The 23,316-nt window shown below is 51.3% G+C and overlaps 1 protein-coding gene across 1 annotated transcript in view; it reads left to right on the top strand.

Annotated features, from left to right (window-relative positions):
• LOC140109580 (arf-GAP with GTPase, ANK repeat and PH domain-containing protein 3-like) overlaps positions 1 to 22,991 on the top strand; it is a 78,735-nt gene extending 55,744 nt beyond the window's left edge. The window contains exons 6-13 of the mRNA XM_072132087.1: positions 11,935 to 12,046; positions 14,433 to 14,582; positions 14,673 to 14,825; positions 14,904 to 15,058; positions 15,127 to 15,217; positions 19,678 to 19,900; positions 20,269 to 20,524; positions 20,600 to 22,991. Of these exons, the coding sequence (XP_071988188.1) occupies positions 11,935 to 12,046; positions 14,433 to 14,582; positions 14,673 to 14,825; positions 14,904 to 15,058; positions 15,127 to 15,217; positions 19,678 to 19,900; positions 20,269 to 20,524; positions 20,600 to 20,743 (1,284 nt within the window). The 3' untranslated portion in view covers positions 20,744 to 22,991. The remainder of the gene's footprint in view (positions 1 to 11,934; positions 12,047 to 14,432; positions 14,583 to 14,672; positions 14,826 to 14,903; positions 15,059 to 15,126; positions 15,218 to 19,677; positions 19,901 to 20,268; positions 20,525 to 20,599) is intronic.
• Positions 22,992 to 23,316: the final 325 nt, after the last annotated feature.

A 23,316-nucleotide genomic window follows, 5' to 3' on the forward strand; every position in this document is an offset into this window, starting at 1 on the left:
GACCCGCTGATACAAGGCAGGATGGATCCATGACACCACCACCACCAGCCTGACCCGCTGATACAAGGCAGGATGGATCCATGACACCACCACCACCAGCCTGACCCGCTGATACAAGGCAGGATGGATCCATGACACCACCAGCACCAGCCTGAGCCGCTGATACAAGGCAGGATGGATCCATGACACCACCACCACCAGCCTGAGCCGCTGATACAAGGCAGGATGGATCCATGACACCACCACCACCAGCCTGAGCCGCTGATACAAGGCAGGATGGATCCATGACACCACCACCACCAGCCTGAGCCGCTGATACAAGGCAGGATGGATCCATGACACCACCACCACCAGCCTGACCCGCTGATACAAGGCAGGATGGATCCATGACACCAGCACCACCAGCCTGAGCCGCTGATACAAGGCAGGATGGATCCATGACACCAGCACCACCAGCCTGACCCGCTGATACAAGGCAGGATGGATCCATGACACCACCACCACCAGCCTGACCCGCTGATACAAGGCAGGATGGATCCATGACACCACCACCACCAGCCTGACCCGCTGATACAAGGCAGGATGGATCCATGACACCACCACCACCAGCCTGAGCCGCTGATACAAGGCAGGATGGATCCATGACACCACCACCACCAGCCTGAGCCGCTGATACAAGGCAGGATGGATCCATGACACCACCACCACCAGCCTGACCCGCTGATACAAGGCAGGATGGATCCATGACACCACCACCACCAGCCTGAGCCGCTGATACAGGGCAGGATGGATCCATGACACCACCACCACCAGCCTGACCCGCTGATACAAGGCAGGATGGATCCATGACACCACCACCACCAGCCTGACCCGCTGATACAAGGCAGGATGGATCCAGGACACCACCACCACCAGCCTGACCCACTGATACAAGGCAGGATGGATCCATGACACCACCACCACCAGCCTGAGCCGCTGATACAAGGCAGGATGGATCCATGACACCACCACCACCAGCCTGACCCGCTGATACAAGGCAGGATGGATCCATGACACCACCACCACCAGCCTGAGCCGCTGATACAAGGCAGGATGGATCCATGACACCACCACCACCAGCCTGAGCCGCTGATACAAGGCAGGATGGATCCATGACACCACCACCACCAGCCTGAGCCGCTGATACAAGGCAGGATGGATCCATGACACCACCACCACCAGCCTGACCCGCTGATACAAGGCAGGATAGATCCATGACAACACCACCACCAGCCTGACCCGCTGATACAAGGCAGGATGGATCCATGACACCACCACCACCAGCCTGAGCCGCTGATACAAGGCAGGATGGATCCATGACACCAGCACCACCAGCCTGACCCGCTGATACAAGGCAGGATGGATCCATGACACCACCACCACCAGCCTGACCCGCTGATACAAGGCAGGATGGATCCATGACACCACCACCACCAGCCTGACCCGCTGATACAAGGCAGGATGGATCCATGACACCACCACCACCAGCCTGACCCGCTGATACAAGGCAGGATGGATCCATGACACCACCACCACCAGCCTGAGCCGCTGATACAGGGCAGGATGGATCCATGACACCACCACCACCAGCCTGACCCGCTGATACAAGGCAGGATGGATCCATGACACCACCACCACCAGCCTGAGCCGCTGATACAAGGCAGGATGGATCCATGACACCACCACCACCAGCCTGACCCGCTGATACAAGGCAGGATGGATCCAGGACACCACCACCACCAGCCTGACCCACTGATACAAGGCAGGATGGATCCATGACACCACCACCACCAGCCTGAGCCGCTGATACAAGGCAGGATGGATCCATGACACCACCACCACCAGCCTGACCCGCTGATACAAGGCAGGATGGATCCATGACACCACCACCACCAGCCTGAGCCGCTGATACAAGGCAGGATGGATCCATGACACCACCACCACCAGCCTGAGCCGCTGATACAAGGCAGGATGGATCCATGACACCACCACCACCAGCCTGAGCCGCTGATACAAGGCAGGATGGATCCATGACACCACCACCACCAGCCTGACCCGCTGATACAAGGCAGGATGGATCCATGACACCACCAGCACCAGCCTGAGCCGCTGATACAAGGCAGGATGGATCCATGACACCACCACCACCAGCCTGACCCGCTGATACAAGGCAGGATGGATCCATGACACCAGCACCACCAGCCTGAGCCGCTGATACAAGGCAGGATGGATCCATGACACCACCACCACCAGCCTGAGCCGCTGATACAAGGCAGGATGGATCCATGACACCAGCACCGCCAGCCTGACCCACTGATACAAGGCAGGATGGATCCATGACACCACCACCACCAGCCTGAGCCGCTGATACAAGGCAGGATGGATCCATGACACCACCACCACCAGCCTGACCCGCTGATACAAGGCAGGATGGATCCATGACACCACCACCACCAGCCTGAGCCGCTGATACAAGGCAGGATGGATCCATGACACCAGCACCACCAGCCTGAGCCGCTGATACAAGGCAGGATGGATCCATGACACCACCACCACCAGCCTGAGCCGCTGATACAAGGCAGGATGGATCCATGACACCACCACCACCAGCCTGACCCGCTGATACAAGGCAGGATGGATCCATGACACCAGCACCACCAGCCTGAGCCGCTGATACAAGGCAGGATGGATCCATGACACCGCCACCACCAGCCTGACCCGCTGATACAAGGCAGGATGGATCCATGACACCAGCACCACCAGCCTGACCCGCTGACACAAGGCAGGATGGATCCATGACACCAGCACCACCAGCCTGAGCCGCTGATACAAGGCAGGATGGATCCATGACACCACCAGCACCAGCCTGACCCGCTGATACAAGGCAGGATGGATCCATGACACCACCACCACCAGCCTGAGCCGCTGATACAAGGCAGGATGGATCCATGACACCACCACCACCAGCCTGAGCCGCTGATACAAGGCAGGATGGATCCATGACACCACCACCACCAGCCTGAACCGCTGATACAAGGCAGGATGGATCCATGACACCACCACCACCAGCCTGACCCGCTGATACAAGGCAGGATGGATCCATGACACCACCACCACCAGCCTGAGCCGCTGATACAAGGCAGGATGGATCCATGACACCACCACCACCAGCCTGAGCCACTGATACAAGGCAGGATGGATCCATGACACCACCACCACCAGCCTGAGCCGCTGATACAAGGCAGGATGGATCCATGACACCACCACCACCAGCCTGAGCCGCTGATACAAGGCAGGATGGATCCATGACACCACCACCACCAGCCTGACCCGCTGATACAAGGCAGGATGGATCCATGACACCAGCACCACCAGCCTGAGCCGCTGATACAAGGCAGGATGGATCCATGACACCACCACCACCAGCCTGAGCCGCTGATACAAGGCAGGATGGATCCATGACACCACCACCACCAGCCTGAGCCGCTGATACAAGGCAGGATGGATCCATGACACCACCAGCACCAGCCTGAGCCGCTGATACAAGGCAGGATGGATCCATGACACCACCACCACCAGCCTGACCCGCTGATACAAGGCAGGATGGATCCATGACACCACCACCACCAGCCTGACCCGCTGATACAAGGCAGGATGGATCCATGACACCACCACCACCAGCCTGACCCGCTGATACAAGGCAGGATGGATCCATGACACCAGCACCACCAGCCTGAGCCGCTGATACAAGGCAGGATGGATCCATGACACCACCACCACCAGCCTGAGCCGCTGATACAAGGCAGGATGGATCCATGACACCACCACCACCAGCCTGACCCGCTGATACAAGGCAGGATGGATCCATGACACCAGCACCACCAGCCTGAGCCGCTGATACAAGGCAGGATGGATCCATGACACCAGCACCACCAGCCTGACCCGCTGATACAAGACAGGATGGATCCATGACACCACCACCACCAGCCTGACCCGCTGATACAAGGCAGGATGGATCCATGACACCACCACCACCAGCCTGACCCGCTGATACAAGGCAGGATGGATCCATGACACCACCACCACCAGCCTGAGCCGCTGATACAAGGCAGGATGGATCCATGACACCACCACCACCAGCCTGAGCCGCTGATACAAGGCAGGATGGATCCATGACACCACCACCACCAGCCTGACCCGCTGATACAAGGCAGGATGGATCCATGACACCACCACCACCAGCCTGAGCCGCTGATACAAGGCAGGATGGATCCATGACACCCCCACCACCAGCCTGAGCCGCTGATACAAGGCAGGATGGATCCATGACACCACCACCACCAGCCTGACCCGCTGATACAAGGCAGGATGGATCCATGACACCAGCACCACCAGCCTGACCCGCTGATACAAGGCAGGATGGATCCATGACACCAGCACCAGCCTGAGCCGCTGATACAAGGCAGGATGGATCCATGACACCACCACCACCAGCCTGAGCCGCTGATACAAGGCAGGATGGATCCATGACACCACCACCACCAGCCTGAGCCGCTGATACAAGGCAAGATGGATCCATGACACCACCACCACCAGCCTGACCCGCTGATACAAGGCAGGATGGATCCATGACACCACCACCACCAGCCTGAGCCGCTGATACAAGGCAGGATGGATCCATGACACCACCACCACCAGCCTGAGCCGCTGATACAAGGCAGGATGGATCCATGACACCAGCACCAGCCTGAGCCGCTGATACAAGGCAGGATGGATCCATGACACCACCACCACCAGCCTGAGCCGCTGATACAAGGCAGGATGGATCCATGACACCACCAGCACCAGCCTGAGCCGCTGATACAAGGCAGGATGGATCCATGACACCACCAGCACCAGCCTGAGCCGCTGATACAAGGCAGGATGGATCCATGACACCAGCACCACCAGCCTGAGCCGCTGATACAAGGCAGGATGGATCCATGACACCACCACCACCAGCCTGACCCCCTGATACAAGGCAGGATGGATCCATGACACCACCACCACCAGCCTGAGCCGCTGATACAAGGCAGGATGGATCCATGACACCACCAGCACCAGCCTGAGCCGCTGATACAAGGCAGGATGGATCCATGACACCAGCACCACCAGCCTGAGCCGCTGATACAAGGCAGGATGGATCCATGACACCACCACCACCAGCCTGACCCGCTGATACAAGGCAGGATGGATCCATGACACCACCACCACCAGCCTGAGCCGCTGATACAAGGCAGGATGGATCCATGACACTACCACCACCAGCCTGACCCGCTGATACCAGGCAGGATGGATCCATGACACCACCACCACCAGCCTGAGCCGCTGATACAAGGCAGGATGGATCCATGACACCACCACCACCAGCCTGAGCCGCTGATACAAGGCAGGATGGATCCATGACACCACCACCACCAGCCTGAGCCGCTGATACAAGGCAGGATGGATCCATGACACCACCACCACCAGCCTGACCCGCTGATACAAGGCAGGATGGATCCATGACAACACCACCACCAGCCTGACCCGCTGATACAAGGCAGGATGGATCCATGACACCACCACCACCAGCCTGAGCCGCTGATACAAGGCAGGATGGATCCATGACACCACCACCACCAGCCTGACCCGCTGATACAAGGCAGGATGGATCCATGACACCACCACCACCAGCCTGAGCCGCTGATACAAGGCAGGATGGATCCATGACACCACCACCACCAGCCTGAGCCGCTGATACAAGGCAGGATGGATCCATGACACCAGCACCACCAGCCTGAGCCGCTGATACAAGGCAGGATGGATCCATGACACCAGCACCACCAGCCTGACCCGCTGATACAAGGCAGGATGGATCCATGACACCACCACCAGCCTGACCCGCTGATACAAGGCAGGATGGATCCATGACACCACCACCACCAGCCTGAGCCGCTGATACAAGGCAGGATGGATCCATGCTTTCATGTTGTTGTACCAAATTCTGACCCTACCATCCGAATGTCGCAGCAGAAATCGAGACTCATCAGACCAGGCAACGTTTTTCCAATCTTCTACTGTCCAATTTCGATGAGCTTGTGCAAATTGTAGCCTCAGTTTCCTGTTCTTAGCTGAAAGGAGTGGCACCCGGTGTGGTCTTCTGCTGCTGTAGCCCATCTGCCTGGGACGTACTGTGCGTTCAGAGATGCTCTTCTGCCTACCTTGGTTGTAACGGGTGGCGATTTGAGTCACTGTTGCCTTTCTATCAGCTGGAACCAGTCTGCCCATTCTCCTCTGACCTCTGGCATCAACAAGGCATTTCCGCCCACAGAACTGCCGCTCACTGGATGTTTTTTCTTTTTCGGACCATTCTCTGTAAACCCTAGAGATGGTTGTGCGTGAAAATCCCAGTAGATCAGCAGTTTCTGAAATACTTAGACCAGCCCTTCTGGCACCAACAACCATGCCACGTTCATAGGCCACAAATCACCTTTCTTCCCCATACTGATGCTCGGGAGAACTGCAGGAGATTGTCTGGACCATGTCTACATGCCTAAATGCACTGCCGCCATGTGATTGGCTGATTAGAAATTAAGTGTTAACGAGCAGTTAGACAGGTGTACCTAATAAAGTGGCCGGTGAGTGTATATATATGGAGGATGAGGAGTCCTGTGTGTGTGTATGTATATATATATATATATATATATAATGTACCTTCACTGCTCCTAATAAGCGAGTCCAGAAACCCATCGCACACCCTCAGGTCTCGCCCTCCGCCGCCTCTCGTGTTCTGTTACAAACTTCATGACAAGTGAATAACGTTCTGTAGAGTAATAATGTAACAGACAACCTGACGACGCTCCCTCTAGGTTTTTCCTCTGTGTTCTGGTGTTTATATCCAGGATCCAGTAGATCCACCAGATCTCACGTATGTGTAACCTCACCTGTATCTCACCTGTCACAGTGTATTATACCGTATACTGGATGTTACACCTCACCTGTATCTCACCTGTCACCGTGTATTATACCGTATACTGGATATTACACCTCACCTGTATCTCACCTGTCACCGTGTATTATACCGTATACTGGATGTTACACCTCACCTGTATCTCACCTGTCACCGTGTATTATACCGTATACTGGATATTACACCTCACCTGTATCTTACCTGTCACCGTGTATTATACCGTATACTGGATGTTACACCTCACCTGTATCTCACCTGTCACCCTGTATTATACCGTATACTGGATGTTACACCTCACCTGTATCTCACCTGTCACCGTGTATTATACTGTATACTGGATATTACACCTCACCTGTATCTTACCTGTCACCCTGTATTATACCGTATACTGGATATTACACCTCACCTGTATCTCACCTGTCACCGTGTATTATACCGTATACTGGATATTACACCTCACCTGTATCTCACCTGTCACCTTGTATTATACCGTATACTGGATGTTACACCTCACCTGTATCTTACCTGTCACCGTGTATTATACCGTATACTGGATATTACACCTCACCTGTATCTCACCTGTCACAGTGTATTATACCGTATACTGGATGTTACACCTCACCTGTATCTCACCTGTCACCGTGTATTATACCGTATACTGGATATTACACCTCACCTGTATCTCACCTGTCACCGTGTATTATACTGTATACTGGATATTACACCTCACCTGTATCTCACCTGTCACCTTGTATTATACCGTATACTGGATGTTACACCTCACCTGTATCTTACCTGTCACCGTGTATTATACCGTATACTGGATATTACACCTCACCTGTATCTCACCTGTCACAGTGTATTATACCGTATACTGGATGTTACACCTCACCTGTATCTCACCTGTCACCGTGTATTATACCGTATACTGGATATTACACCTCACCTGTATCTCACCTGTCACCTTGTATTATACCGTATACTGGATGTTACACCTCACCTGTATCTTACCTGTCACCGTGTATTATACCGTATACTGGATATTACACCTCACCTGTATCTCACCTGTCACCGTGTATTATACTGTATACTGGATATTACACCTCACCTGTATCTCACCTGTCACCGTGTATTATACCGTATACTGGATATTACACCTCACCTGTATCTCACCTGTCACCGTGTATTATACTGTATACTGGATATTACACCTCACCTGTATCTCACCTGTCACCGTGTATTATACCGTATACTGGATGTTACACCTCACCTGTATCTCACCTGTCACCGTGTATTATACCGTATACTGGATATTACACCTCACCTGTATCTCACCTGTCACCGTGTATTATACCGTATACTGGATATTACACCTCACCTGTATCTCACCTGTCACCGTGTATTATACTGTATACTGGATATTACACCTCACCTGTATCTCACCTGTCACCGTGTATTATACTGTATACTGGATATTACACCTCACCTGTATCTCACCTGTCACCGTGTATTATACCGTATACTGGATGTTATACCTCACCTGTATCTCACCTGTCACCGTGTATTATACCGTATACTGGATATTACACCTCACCTGTATCTCACCTGTCTCCCTGTATTATACCGTATACTGGATATTACACCTCACCTGTATCCCACCTGTCACCGTGTATTATACTGGATATTACACCTTGCCTGTATCTCACCTGTCACCTTGTATTATACCGTATACTGGATGTTACACCTCACCTGTATCTCACCTGTCACCCTGTATTATACTGTATACTGGATGTTACACCTCACCTGTATCTCACCTGTCACAATGTATTATACTGTATACTGGATATTACACCTCACCTGTATCTCACCTGTCACCCTGTATTATACTGTATACTGGATATTACACCTCACCTGTATCTTACCTGTCACCCTGTATTATACCGTATAGTGGATATTGCACCTCACCTGTATCTCACCTGTCACCCTGTATTATACCGTATACTGGATATTACACCTCACCTGTATCTCACCTGTCACTGTGTGTTATACCGTATACTGGATGTTACACCTCACCTGTATCTCACCTGTCACCCTGTATTATACCGTATACTGGATGTTACACCTCACCTGTATCTCACCTGTCACCGTGTATTATACTGTATACTGGATATTACACCTCACCTGTATCTCACCTGTCACCCTGTATTATACTGTATACTGGATATTACACCTCACCTGTATCTTACCTGTCACCCTGTATTATACCGTATACTGGATATTGCACCTCACCTGTATCTCACCTGTCACCCTGTATTATACCGTATACTGGATATTACACCTCACCTGTATCTCACCTGTCACCGTGTATTATACTGTATACTGGATATTACACCTCACCTGTATCTCACCTGTCACCCTGTATTATACTGTATACTGGATATTACACTTCACCTGTATCTCACCTGTCACCGTGTATTATACTGTATACTGTACATTACACCTCACCTGTATCTCACCTGTCACCGTGTATTATACCGTGTACTGGATGTTACACCTCACCTGTATCTCACCTGTCACCGTGTATTATACTGTATATTGGATACTACACCTCACCTGTATCTCACCTGTCACCGTGTATTATACTGTATACTGGATATTACACCTCACCTGTATCTCACCTGTCACCGTGTATTATACTGTATACTGGATGTTACACCTCACCTGTATCTCACCTGTCACCTTGTATTATACCGTATACTGGATATTACACCTCACCTGTATTTCACCTGTCACCCTGTATTATACCGTATTCTGGATATTACACCTCACCTGTATCTCACCTGTCACCGTGTATTATACCGTATACTGGATATTACACCTCACCTGTATCTCACCTGTCACCGTGTATTATACTGTATACTGGATATTACACCTCATCCGTATCTCACCTGTCACCGTGTATTATACCGTATACTGGATGTTACACCTCACCTGTATCTCACCTGTCACCGTGTATTATACTGTATACTGGATATTACACCTCACCCGTATCTCACCTGTCACCATGTATTATACTGTATACTGGATGTTACACCTCACCTGTATCTCACCTGTCTCCCTGTATTATACCGTATACTGGATGTTACACCTCACCTGTATCTCACCTGTCACTGTGTATTATACTGTATACTGGATATTACACCTCACCCGTATCTCACCTGTCACCGTGTATTATACCGTATACTGGATGTTACACCTCACCTGTATCTCACCTGTCACCGTGTATTATACCGTATACTGGATGTTACACCTCACCTGTATCTCACCTGTCACCGTGTATTATACTGTATACTGGATATTACACCTCACCTGTATCTCACCTGTCACCCTGTATTATACCGTATACTGGATATTACACCTCACCTGTATCTCGCCTGTCACCCTGTATTATACCGTATACTGGATATTACACCTCACCTGTATCTCACCTGTCACCGTGTATTATACCGTATACTGGATATTACACCTCACCTGTATCTCACCTGTCACCCTGTATTATACCGTATACTGGATATTACACCTCACCTGTATCTCACCTGTCACCGTGTATTATACCGTATACTGGATATTACACCTCACCTGTATCTCACCTGTCACCATGTATTATACTGTATACTGGATATTACACCTCATCCGTATCTCACCTGTCACCCTGTATTATACCGTATACTGGATGTTACACCTCACCTGTATCTCACCTGTCACTGTGTATTATACTGTATACTGGATATTACACCTCACCCGTATCTCACCTGTCACCGTGTATTATACCGTATACTGGATATTACACCTCACCTGTATCTCACCTGTCACTGTGTATTATACTGTATACTGGATATTACACCTCACCCATATCTCACCTGTCACCCTGTATTATACCGTATACTGGATGTTACACCTCACCTGTATCTCACCTGTCACCCTGTATTATACCGTATACTGGATATAACACCTCACCTGTCACCCTGTATTATACCGTATACTGGATATTACACCTCACCTGTATCTCACCTGTCACCCTGTATTATACCGTATACTGGATATTACACCTCACCTGTATCTCACCTGTCACCCTGTATTATACCGTATACTGGATGTTACACCTCACCTGTATCTCACCTGTCACTGTGTATTATACTGTATACTGGATATTACACCTCACCTGTATCTCACCTGTCACCTTGTATTATACCGTATACTGGATGTTACACCTCACCTGTATCTCACCTGTCACCCTGTATTATACCGTATACTGGATATAACACCTCACCTGTCACCCTGTATTATACCGTATACTGGATGTTACACCTCACCTGTATCTCACCTGTCACCGTGTATTATACTGTATACTGGATATTACACCTCACCTGTATCTCACCTGTCACCGTGTATTATACTGTATACTGGATGTTACACCTCACCTGTATCTCACCTGTCACCGTGTATTATACTGTATACTGGATATTACACCTCACCTGTATCTCACCTGTTACTGTGTATTATACTGTATACTGGATATTACACCTCACCTGTATCTCACCTGTCACCGTGTATTATACCGTATACTGGATGTTACACCTCACCTGTATCTCACCTGTCACCGTGTATTATACCGTATACTGGATGTTACACCTCACCTGTATCTCACCTGTCACCGTGTATTATACCGTGTAATAGCGTTTTCCGCTCTCTCCTGGTAATTATCGGTTCGGTATCAATTAGCTTGTTTAGAGATGGTAATTGAATGTGTAACTGATGAGGGGGCGTGTCTCTGGTACTGGTCCTGGTTTTTTCCTCCCTGTAGCACCCGGACCCGGTGTCACCTCGTGTTCTGTGTGTTCCAGGACTATATGCAGAACATCCACGGCAAACAGATCGACCTCCTGCGGACAACGGTAAAGGTTCCTGGGAAGAGACCACCGAGAGCCACCAGCGGAACCGGCCCGGGTCACACCGGTGAGAACTGGACTCCTCTTATAGGGCCCCTGGTACCGGTCCGGTCCTGTGTATATATAACCCTAGGACACACCTGGGGTGTGAGGGTCTGGGTTATGTCACCCGGGGTGTAGGGCTCGTGACATCCCCTCCCCGTTGCCTGGTGCAGGATGTTGGCAGCTCGTTATGTCTCTCTGTAATTACATTAGCCGCCACTTTATGCAGAATTATTCTCCCAGGACTAATTGATGTCGATGTTTAATTCATTAATCATTAGCATCAAATTCGACAATTACCCTGCGCTGATTGTACAACCTGTAGTATAATGAGCCCCCTCCCCGCAGGGCGCTGTATATAGCCCGGACCCCCGATTAACCCTCTAAGTGGGTGTATACACCTCCCCCTCCTCATGTTACCCCGTATACACCTCCCTTTCCATTTCCCCTCTATATAGATTGTGTCCTCACCTCGTGTCTCCATCTATCCTCCATATAGATTGTGTCCTCACCTCGTGTCTCCATCTCCCCACCATATAGATTGTGTCCTCACCTCCTGTCTCCATCTACCCTCCATATAGATTGTATCCTCACCTCCTGTCTCCATCTACCCTCCATATAGATTGTGTCCTCACCTCGTGTCTCCATCTACTCTCCATATAGATTGTGTCCTCACCTCGTGTCTCCATCTCCCCTCCATATAGATTGTGTCCTCACCTCCTGTCTCCATCTACCCCTCCATATAGATTGTGTCCTCACCTCGTGTCTCCATCTATCCTCCATATAGATTGTGTCCTCACCTCCTGTCTCCATCTACCCCTCCATATAGATTGTGTCCTCACCTCGTGTCTCCCTCTACCCTCCATATAGATTGTGTCCTCACCTCGTGTCTCCATCTCCCCTCCATATAGATTGTGTCCTCACCTCGTGTCTCCATCTCCCCTCCATATAGATTGTGACCCCTCACCTCGTGTCTCCATCTCCCCTCCCTATAGATGGAGACACGAGGTGAGGGGTCACAATCTATATGGAGGGGAGATGGAGACACGAGGTGAGGGGTCACAATCTATATGGAGGGGCGATGGAGACACGAGGTGAGGACACAATCTATATGGAGGGTAGATGGAGACACGAGGTGAGGGGTCACAATCTACCCTCCGTATAGACTGTGTCCTCACCTCGTGTCTCCATCTACCCTCCGTATAGATTGTGTCCTCACCTCGTGTCTCCATCTCCCCCCATATAGATTGTGTCCTCACCTCGTGTCTCCATCTACCCTCCATATAGATTGTGTCCTCACCTCGTGTCCCCATCTACCCTCCATATAGATTGTGTCCTCACCTCGTGTCTCCATCTACCCTCCATATAGATTGTGTCCTCACCTCGTGTCTCCATCTACCCTCCATATAGATTGTGTCCTCACCTCGTGTCTCCATCTTCCCTCCATATAGATTGTGTCCTCACCTCGTGTCTCCATCTTCCCTCCATATAGATTGTGTCCTCACCTCGTGTCTCCATCTACCCTCCATATAGATTGTGTCCTCACCTCGTGTCCCCATCTACCCTCCATATAGATTGTGTCCTCACCTCGTGTCTCCATCTACCCTCCATATAGATTGTGTCCTCACCTCGTGTCTCCATCTACCCTCCATATAGATTGTGTCCTCACCTCGTGTCTCCATCTTCCCTCCATATAGATTGTGTCCTCACCTCGTGTCTCCATCTTCCCTCCATATAGATTGTGTCCTCACCTCGTGTCTCCATCTACCCTCCATATAGATTGTGTCCTCACCTCGTGTCTCCATCTACCCTCCATATAGATTGTGTCCTCACCTCGTGTCTCCATCTACCCTCCATATAGATTGTGTCCTCACCTCGTGTCTCCATCTACCCTCCATATAGATTGTGTCCTCACCTCGTGTCTCCATCTACCCTCCATATAGATTGTGTCCTCACCTCGTGTCTCCATCTACCCTCCATATAGATTGTGTCCTCACCTCAAGTCTCCATCTACCCTCCATATAGATTGTGTCCTCACCTCGTGTCTCCATCTACCCTCCGTATAGATTGTGTCCTCACCTCAAGTCTCCATCTACCCCCCCTATAGATTGTGTCCTCACCTCGTGTCTCCATCTACCCTCCGTATAGATTGTGTCCTCACCTCGTGTCTCCATCTACCCTCCGTATAGATTGTGTCCTCACCTCGGACTTAATGGTGCTCCTGTAATAATGATGAGCTCTGTCCTCCACTGACCCAATGTGTTGGTCCCGTTGCCTGTAGGCCAGTAGGTTGATGTTGCTGAGATGCATAATACACTTTTGATTATTTCTTTATTGCTCTCCTGATGGTGGACTCTTCACAGCGGTTGGATCCCACCATAGACCTCCTCTGTCTGTGCTTTGCCTTCTAGGAGCGGCCCTCTCCTCCGGCTCCCTCTCCTCTGAGCGCTCAGTGAGTGGCCTCAGCCTGTCAACGTTTAGTGGAAAGAGTGATGGGGTCAGCTTGGCCCAGAGATCTTATTCTGTCTGTAGTGGTGAGCAGTGGGGTGACACATCAACAGGTGAGAGGCCAAAAGTTGTGTCACGTGTGTGTTTTACGTCTCTCACTCTTCACACTTTCTGACATCACGTGGTCTCATTCTTACTTTTAGGGGTGTTACCTAGTGACTCTTCAAGTATTGGGGGCACTGCAAGCCCAAAATTAGATCCTCCACCTTCTCCTCATGCTAACCGTAAGAAACACCGCAGGAAAAAGAGCAGTGGTCCTCAGCGTCCAGAGGGAGGTGTGCCAGCCACGGGGGAAGGTATGATCAATAGACCACCATTGTGAAGGTTGGAGTTGTTGATGGTTCTAGGTTATCGTTCACTTCTTGTCCACACAGAACCTGAGGAGTCGTACGGCTTTGTGATTGTCTCTCTGAGTGGTCAGAGTTGGCATTTTGAGGCGTCTCTCTATGAGGACCGAGAGCTTTGGGTTCAGGCCATCGAGAGTCAGATCTTGGCCAGTCTGCAGGGCTGCGAGAGCATAAAAAATAAGGTAGAGAAGAAGATGAGTCAGTGACTGGATGTGACAACTCTGCCACTCTAACCTTTCTCTTCTTCCAGACACGTCTCGGCAGCCAGAGTGATGCTCTCGCTATCCAGTCTATCCGAAGCGTAAGGGGGAACAGCCTTTGTGTAGACTGTGACACTGCCAGTAAGTGCATTCCCCAACTTCACTACCACACTCTACGTCTCTGTGTATCCTAAATGTTTTCATGAGAGGTGTCCACCCTGTATCGGTCTCCTCAGAGGAGGTGTCCACCCTGTATCGGTCTCCTCAGAGGAGGTGTCCACCCTGTATCGGTCTCCTCGGAGGAGGTGTCCACCCTGTATCGGTCTCCTCGGAGGAGGTGTCCACCCTGTATCGGTCTCCTCGGAGGAGGTGTCCGCGCTGTATCGGTCTCCTCGGAGGAGGTGTCCGCGCTGTATCGGTCTCCTCGGAGGAGGTGTCCGCGCTGTATCGGTCTCCTCGGAGGAGGTGTCCACCCTGTATCGGTCTCCTCGGAGGAGGTGTCCGCGCTGTATCGGTCTCCTCGGAGGAGGTGTCCGCGCTGTATCGGTCTCCTCGGAGGAGGTGTCCGCGCTGTATCGCTCTCCTCGGAGGAGGTGTCCGCGCTGTATCGCTCTCCTCGGAGGAGGTGTCCGCGCTGTATCGCTCTCCTCGGAGGAGGTGTCCGCGCTGTATCGCTCTCCTCGGAGGAGGTGTCCGCGCTGTATCGCTCTCCTCGGAGGAGGTGTCCGCGCTGTATCGCTCTCCTCGGAGGAGGTGTCCGCGCTGTATCGCTCTCCTCGGAGGAGGTGTCCGCGCTGTATCGCTCTCCTCGGAGGAGGTGTCCGCGCTGTATCGCTCTCCTCGGAGGAGGTGTCCGCGCTGTATCGCTCTCCTCGGAGGAGGTGTCCGCCCTGTATCGGTCTCCTCGGAGGAGGTGTCCGCCCTGTATCGGTCTCCTCGGAGGAGGTGTCCGCCCTGTATCGGTCTCCTCGGAGGAGGTGTCCGCCCTGTATCGGTCTCCTCGGAGGAGGTGTCCGCCCTGTATCGGTCTCCTCGGAGGAGGTGTCCACCCTGTATCGGTCTCCTCGGAGGAGGTGTCCGCGCTGTATCGGTCTCCTCGGAGGAGGTGTCCGCGCTGTATCGGTCTCCTCGGAGGAGGTGTCCGCCCTGTATCGGTCTCCTCGGAGGAGGTGTCCGCCCTGTATCGGTCTCCTCGGAGGAGGTGTCCGCCCTGTATCGGTCTCCTCGGAGGAGGTGTCCACCCTGTATCGGTCTCCTCGGAGGAGGTGTCCACCCTGTATCGGTCTCCTCGGAGGAGGTGTCCACCCTGTATCGGATACTTATCGTACTTATTGTCTAATCTCCTGGGAGCTGGTTATAATAATCTGTATTTCTCCTCCCCCCTCCCCCCCCATATTCCAGAGCTTCACAAATCATAGGAGGGAGGGCCCTGATCACAAGAGCTTACTTCACTACCACACTCTACGTCTCTGTGTATCCTAAATGTTTTCATGAGAGGTGTCCACCCTGTATCGGTCTCCTCGGAGGAGGTGTCCGCGCTGTATCGGTCTCCTGAGAGGGAGGGCCCTGATCACAAGAGCTTACAGTCTATGAGGATGAGGGGAGGACACAAGAGCTTACAGTCTATGAGGATGAGGGGAGGACACAAGAGCTTACAGTCTATGAGGATGAGGGGTGACACAAGAGCTTACAGTCTATGAGGATGAGGGGGGGACACAAGAGCTTACAGTCTATGAGGATGAGGGAGGACACAAGAGCTTACAGTCTATGAGGATGAGGAGGGACACAAGAGCTTACAGTCTATGAGGATGAGGGGGACACAAGAGCTTACAGTCTATGAGGATGAGGGGAGGACACAAGAGCTTACAGTCTATGAGGATGAGGGGGGGACACAAGAGCTTACAGTCTATGAGGATGAGGGGGACACAAGAGCTTACAGTCTATGAGGATGAGGGGGGGACACAAGAGCTTACAGTCTATGAGGATGAGGGGAGGACACAAGAGCTTACAGTCTATGAGGATGAGGGGTGACACAAGAGCTTACAGTCTATGAGGATGAGGGGGGACACAAGAGCTTACAGTCTATGAGGATGAGGGGGGACACAAGAGCTTACAGTCTATGAGGATGAGGGGGTGACATGAGAGCTTACAGTCTATGAGGATGAGGGGGGACACAAGAGCTTACAGTCTATGAGGATGAGGGGGACACAAGAGCTTACAGTCTATGAGGATGAGGAGATGACACAAGAGCTTACAGTCTATGAGGATGAGGAGATGACACAAGAGCTTACAGTCTATGAGGATGAGGGGAGACACAAGAGCTTACAGTCTATGAGGATGAGGGTGACACAAGAGCTTACAGTCTATGAGGATGAGGGTGACACAAGAGCTTACAGTCTATGAGGATGAGGTGGACACAAGAGCTTATAGTCTATGAGGATGAGGAGGACACAAGAGCTTACAGTCTATGAGGATGAGGGTGACACAAGAGCTTACAGTCTATGAGGATGAGGGGGACACAAGAGATTACAGTCTATGAGGATGAGGGGGGGACACAAGAGCTTACAGTCTATGAGGATGAGGGGAGGACACAAGAGCTTACAGTCTATGAGGATGAGGGGAGACACAAGAGCTTACAGTCTGAGGATGAGGGGGACACAAGAGCTTACAGTCTATGAGGATGAGGAGGTGACACAAAAGCTTACAGTCTATGAGGATGAGGGGGGACACAAGAGCTTACAGTCTATGAGGATGAGGGGAGGACACAAGAGCTTACAGTCTATGAGGATGAGGGGTGACACAAGAGCTTACAGTCTATGAGGATGAGGGGAGACACAAGAGCTTACAGTCTATGAGGATGAGGGGTGACACAAGAGCTTACAGTCTATGAGGATGAGGGGGGACACAAGAGCTTACAGTCTATGAGGATGAGGGGGGGACACAAGAGCTTACAGTCTATGAGGATGAGGGGGGACACAAGAGCTTACAGTCTATGAGGATGAGGGGGGGACACAAGAGCTTACAGTCTATGAGGATGAGGGGGACACAAGAGCTTACAGTCTATGAGGATGAGGGGGGGACACAAGAGCTTACAGTCTATGAGTATGAGGGGGGGACACGAGCTTACAGTCTATGAGGATGAGGGGGGGACACAAGAGCTTACAGTCTATGAGGATGAGGGGAGACACAAGAGCTTACAGTCTATGAGGATGAGGGGAGACACAAGAGCTTACAGTCTATGAGGATGAGGGGAGACACAAGAGCTTACAGTCTACGAGGATGAGGGGGGGGGACACAAGAGCTTACAGTCTATGAGGATGAGGGGGGGGACACAAGAGCTTACAGTCTATGAGGATGAGGGGGGGGGACACAAGAGCTTACAGTCTACGAGGATGAGGGGGGGGGACACAAGAGCTTACAGTCTATGAGGGGGGGGGGGGACACAAGAGCTTACAGTCTATGAGGATGAGGGGAGACACAAGAGCTTACAGTCTATGAGGATGAGGGGGTGACACAAGAGCTTACAGTCTATGAGGATGAGGGGGACACAAGAGCTTACAGTCTATGAGGATGAGGGGGACACAAGAGCTTACAGTCTATGAGGATGAGGGGGTGACACAAGAGCTTACAGTCTATGAGGATGAGGGGGACACAAGAGCTTACAGTCTACGAGGATGAGGGGGGGGACACAAGAGCTTACAGTCTATGAGGATGAGGGGAGGACACAAGAGCTTACAGTCTATGAGGATGAGGGGGACACAAGAGCTTACAGTCTATGAGGATGAGGGGGTGACACAAGAGCTTACAGTCTATGAGGATGAGGGGGACACAAGAGCTTACAGTCTACGAGGATGAGGGGGGGGGGACAAGAGCTTACAGTCTATGAGGATGAGGGGAGGACACAAGAGCTTACAGTCTATGAGGATGAGGGGAGGACACAAGAGCTTACAGTCTATGAGGATGAGGGGGTGACACAAGAGCTTACAGTCTATGAGGATGAGGGGGTGACACAAGAGCTTACAGTCTATGAGGATGAGGGGAGACATAAGAGATTGTATTATGGTCCAGCCATTATTTATAAGAGAACAGTACAAAATGATGGGGTCACTGATGCAGGTGGTGGGGCGAGGGGATGGGGTCACTGATGCAGGTGGTGGGGCGAGGGGATGGGGTCACTGATGCAGGTGGTGGGGCGAGGGGATGGGGTCACTGATGCAGGTGGTGGGGCGAGGGGATGGGGTCACTGATGCAGGTGGTGGGGCGAGGGGATGGGGTCACTGATGCAGGTGGTGGGGCGAGGGGATGGGATCACTGATGCAGGTAGTGGGGTGAGCAACGAATGTAGCCTGAACACTTCTTCCTCTGAGAGCGAGCAGGGTGCGGTACCGGAGGAAAGGGGGTTGGTGGATTGAGAAATTATTTCATGGTGATTACAATCATTTTTATCCTTGCAGTAGGTGCCGGATCTTCAGCCCCGAGGTCAGTGACCGGTGGCTGCTCCTTTGGTCTTCGTAAAGCCTTCCGGTTTATGGTGGAGACGTCTGTGGACTCGTATCTGGTCTCTATTCAACATTGACCTTCTTTTTCTTCCTTCCTTGTAGACCCAGACTGGGCGAGTCTGAACCTCGGGGCCCTGATGTGTATAGAATGTTCTGGGATACATCGTAACCTTGGGACTCACTTATCTCGAGTTCGCTCTCTGGATTTGGATGACTGGCCGGTGGAACTTACAATGGTCATGATGGCAATTGGGAACAGCCTGGCCAATGCTGTCTGGGAGCATAGTACAGAGGGTTATACCAAGCCGGGCCCAGAGAGCTCCAGGTCAGTGCCCAATGCTGTGCACGTGATGATGGGGCCATGCACCATGGAGGAGATGTCACCGCATGCGCTGGTGGCTCAGATGGTTAATTAATAGGTTGTTGTAAGCAGAATTTCTATAGTTGGGGATACGGAACCACAGGGACAAAGGGGCTTTCCTTAATATGTCACACTTTTTGGGTTAGAGGGAGTAATAGTTGGACCATGCAGATGCTGGGGTCTTCTATGCCCCTGTCCTCGGGGACCTCACTGCTGCCCCCTGCTGTATTTGTGACCATCTCTTGCCTTCATGAAGCCTTGTTCCGTTCTTCACCACCTCTTCTTCATGTCTTTACCCCCCTCTGTACCTTCCCGCTTATGATGTGATGCAGGGAAGAGAAGGAACGTTGGATCCGGGCAAAATATGAGCAGAAATTGTTTTTGTGCCCCCTGCCAGCGTCTGATGTGCCTCTTGGACAGCAGCTGTTACGGGCAGTGGTGGAGGATGATCTACGCATGGTGGTTACACTACTTGCACATGGGGCCAAGGAGGAGGTGAATGAAACATACGGTGATGGGGACGGTCGATCTGCTCTTCACCTGTCCGCCGCCATGGCCAATGTGGTCTGCACACAGCTGCTGATCTGGGTAAGGGGACGCCGAGGTGTGGGCCGGCAGGGGAAGCATTGTCCTCTCTTATTGATTGGTCTTCTCTTTTCCTAGTATGGGGTGGATGTCAAGTGTTGTGATGCTCGGGGGCTCTCACCGCTGGCATATGCCCACCGGGCAGGCAGCACGGAGTGTGCGGAAATACTCCTCCAGTACGGCTGCCCCACTGACCACTGCAGTCCCACCCCAGCTCTTTGATCTCCAGACTGGAGGACATCCTCACCTGGGACCTCCACGGGGACTTGACTCTGGCAGCCATCTTGATTCTGATCCTTTTCGATACTCAGGAGATGGGATGTTACCTCTCAAGACCCTGGATTCTACCTTCCCACGTGTTGAAGCTGCAGGATTTCTGTCATGGACCTTGAAGGGCGTCTCTCTAATGAAGCTGCATATTTAATATTATAAATACTTGTACGGTACGAATATTTAATACAGTCCTAGCTCCCGACTCGCGGCACCTTCCACCTCAGCTGGATCATGGATTTCGAGGTCGGAGGATAACTGCTGATGGATGGGTCTGTGTCCCCCATGTGGGGGTTGTGGCTTATCCATTGTATGTAGTCCCCTGGTGTCTGCCACTGCTGCTCGTGACTTGGAGTGTCCATAGGCGTCTGTTTTTTGATGGAGATATATATATATGTAAATATGTAACATATGTACAAGAATTTGATTGTTTGGGAATGTAACTGAAAGATCCATAGAAGTGGAACTTACATCATGTACGAGGTCAGCAGGTAAGTACATCTGAGACAGGAAACTGGGAACCCTACTAAAATCATAATTACTCATGTATGCACCTAAGGCCCTGAATAGCCTCGCTTTGTGGAACTGGACCTCTATGCTCGTGGGATTGGGCCAGATGGCAGTTGACGAGAGTGCTTGCATCATTGGGAGAGTCCTTACATCATCGGGACCCATATAGAGAGCCCTTGCCTCATCGGGACCCATATAGAGAGCCCTTGCCTCATCGGGACCCATATAGAGAGTCCCTTCCCTCATCGGGACCCATGTAGCGAGTCCTTCCATCATTGGGACCCATGTAGAGAGTCCTTACATCATTGGGACCCATGTAGCGAGTCCTTCCCTCATTGGGACCCATGTAGCGAGTCCTTACATCATTGGGACCCATGTAGAGAGTCCTTACATCATTGGGACCCATGTAGAGAGTCCTTACATCATTGGGACCCACATAGAGAGTCCCTTCCCTCTGGCCAACCATCTTATATCATACGGCTATAATTATATATAAACCCAACGATTGTCCCATGTAATGACCCAAGGCTGGTGCAGTCACACGTGAGGCCATGTAGTCCTCTGTCTCATCATTACACATCTCCTGTGGGAAGGATTGTGCCATTATAGCTGAGGTGGAGGCGGCTCGCGGAGTCACTGGACCTCACTGAGGTCTTACGTTGTTGTCATGTCTAGGACCACCAGCGTGTTCTCAGTGTTTGAGTGTTAATGGTCTGTATCTCTGCCATGTCTCCAGCCCACTCCAGATGGATCCATGTGTGACATATCTGAGGGTAGTAGAAGATGAGTCTTGGGCGTGTGATGGAAGTATTTGGCTTAGATACACACATTGGGCGTGTGATGGAAGTATTTGGCTTAGATACACACATTGGGCGTGTGATGGAAGTATTTGGCTTAGATACACACATTGGGCGTGTGATGGAAGGATTTAGCTTAGATACACACATTGGGCGTGTGATGGAAGGATTTAGCTTAGATACACACATTGGGCGTGTGATGGAAGGATTTAGCTTAGATACACACATTGGGCGTGTGATGGAAGGATTTGGCTTAGATACACACATTGCGGGTGTGATAGAAGTATTTGGCTTAGATACACACAAGGGAAGCTAATACTTTATTCCACATGGCACATCCATTGCCTATAAAAGTAAAGCGCGTCGCACTCACAGGCCACGAGGATCTCCTGCGTCTCGAAGTGTAGTCTATGAAGGGTGGGATGTGGTGGAGACTTCATAAGTGACCCATAAATGGAGAGCCATGGGCCGTGAGATCTGTGCCAGAATACGTCTGGATGTAGAGAAGAACCTGAAGAGGTGCGTGGCCCAAACCAACAATATGGCGATAGCTACACCAGAGGGGCGAAGGCCCGGGAACAGCCGCCATATTTGTTGTGTACAAAACCTGCGTCCTTAACCCCAAACCATGAGCCTCGCCCGTACAGACCGTCTGTGGAGGATGATTGAGGTTCTTGGTGTATACGCCTCTGCTGTGTATACGCCTCTGCTGTGTATACGCCTCTGCTGTGTATACGCCTCTGCTGTGTATACGCCTCTGCTGTGTATACGTCTCTGCTGTGTATACTCTGTACAGTATATATATATATATGTATAGGTAGATATTTATATCTGTACATACAATCTCTTGTCTTGTGTGTGTGATGTGAAATAAACCTTGACCTTGTCTATTGCTTGGATGCAGATCACTTTGACTCGTCTTCAGAGACTTGGTGTCATCTCCACCTATACGCTCAGATATCTTCTGTATGTATATAGCGCACACACATTCCGCAGCGCTGCACAGAGCTCCCCAGATCACCCCTGCCTCCAATAGGGCTGACAATCTTATCTATAGACTAGTACGTTTTCTGGGAGTGGGAGGACCCAAAGGAGAACATAAGAGAACATACAAACTCTGCAGATGTTGAATTGGATGGGACTTGAACCCAGGACCCAAACGCTGTAAGGCTGTAGTGCCAACCACTGAGACACTGTGCTGCCCTCACACAAATATTA

Source organism: Engystomops pustulosus, unplaced genomic scaffold, assembly GCF_040894005.1.
Source record: "Engystomops pustulosus unplaced genomic scaffold, aEngPut4.maternal MAT_SCAFFOLD_221, whole genome shotgun sequence".
Taxonomy (NCBI): Eukaryota; Metazoa; Chordata; class Amphibia; order Anura; family Leptodactylidae; genus Engystomops; species Engystomops pustulosus.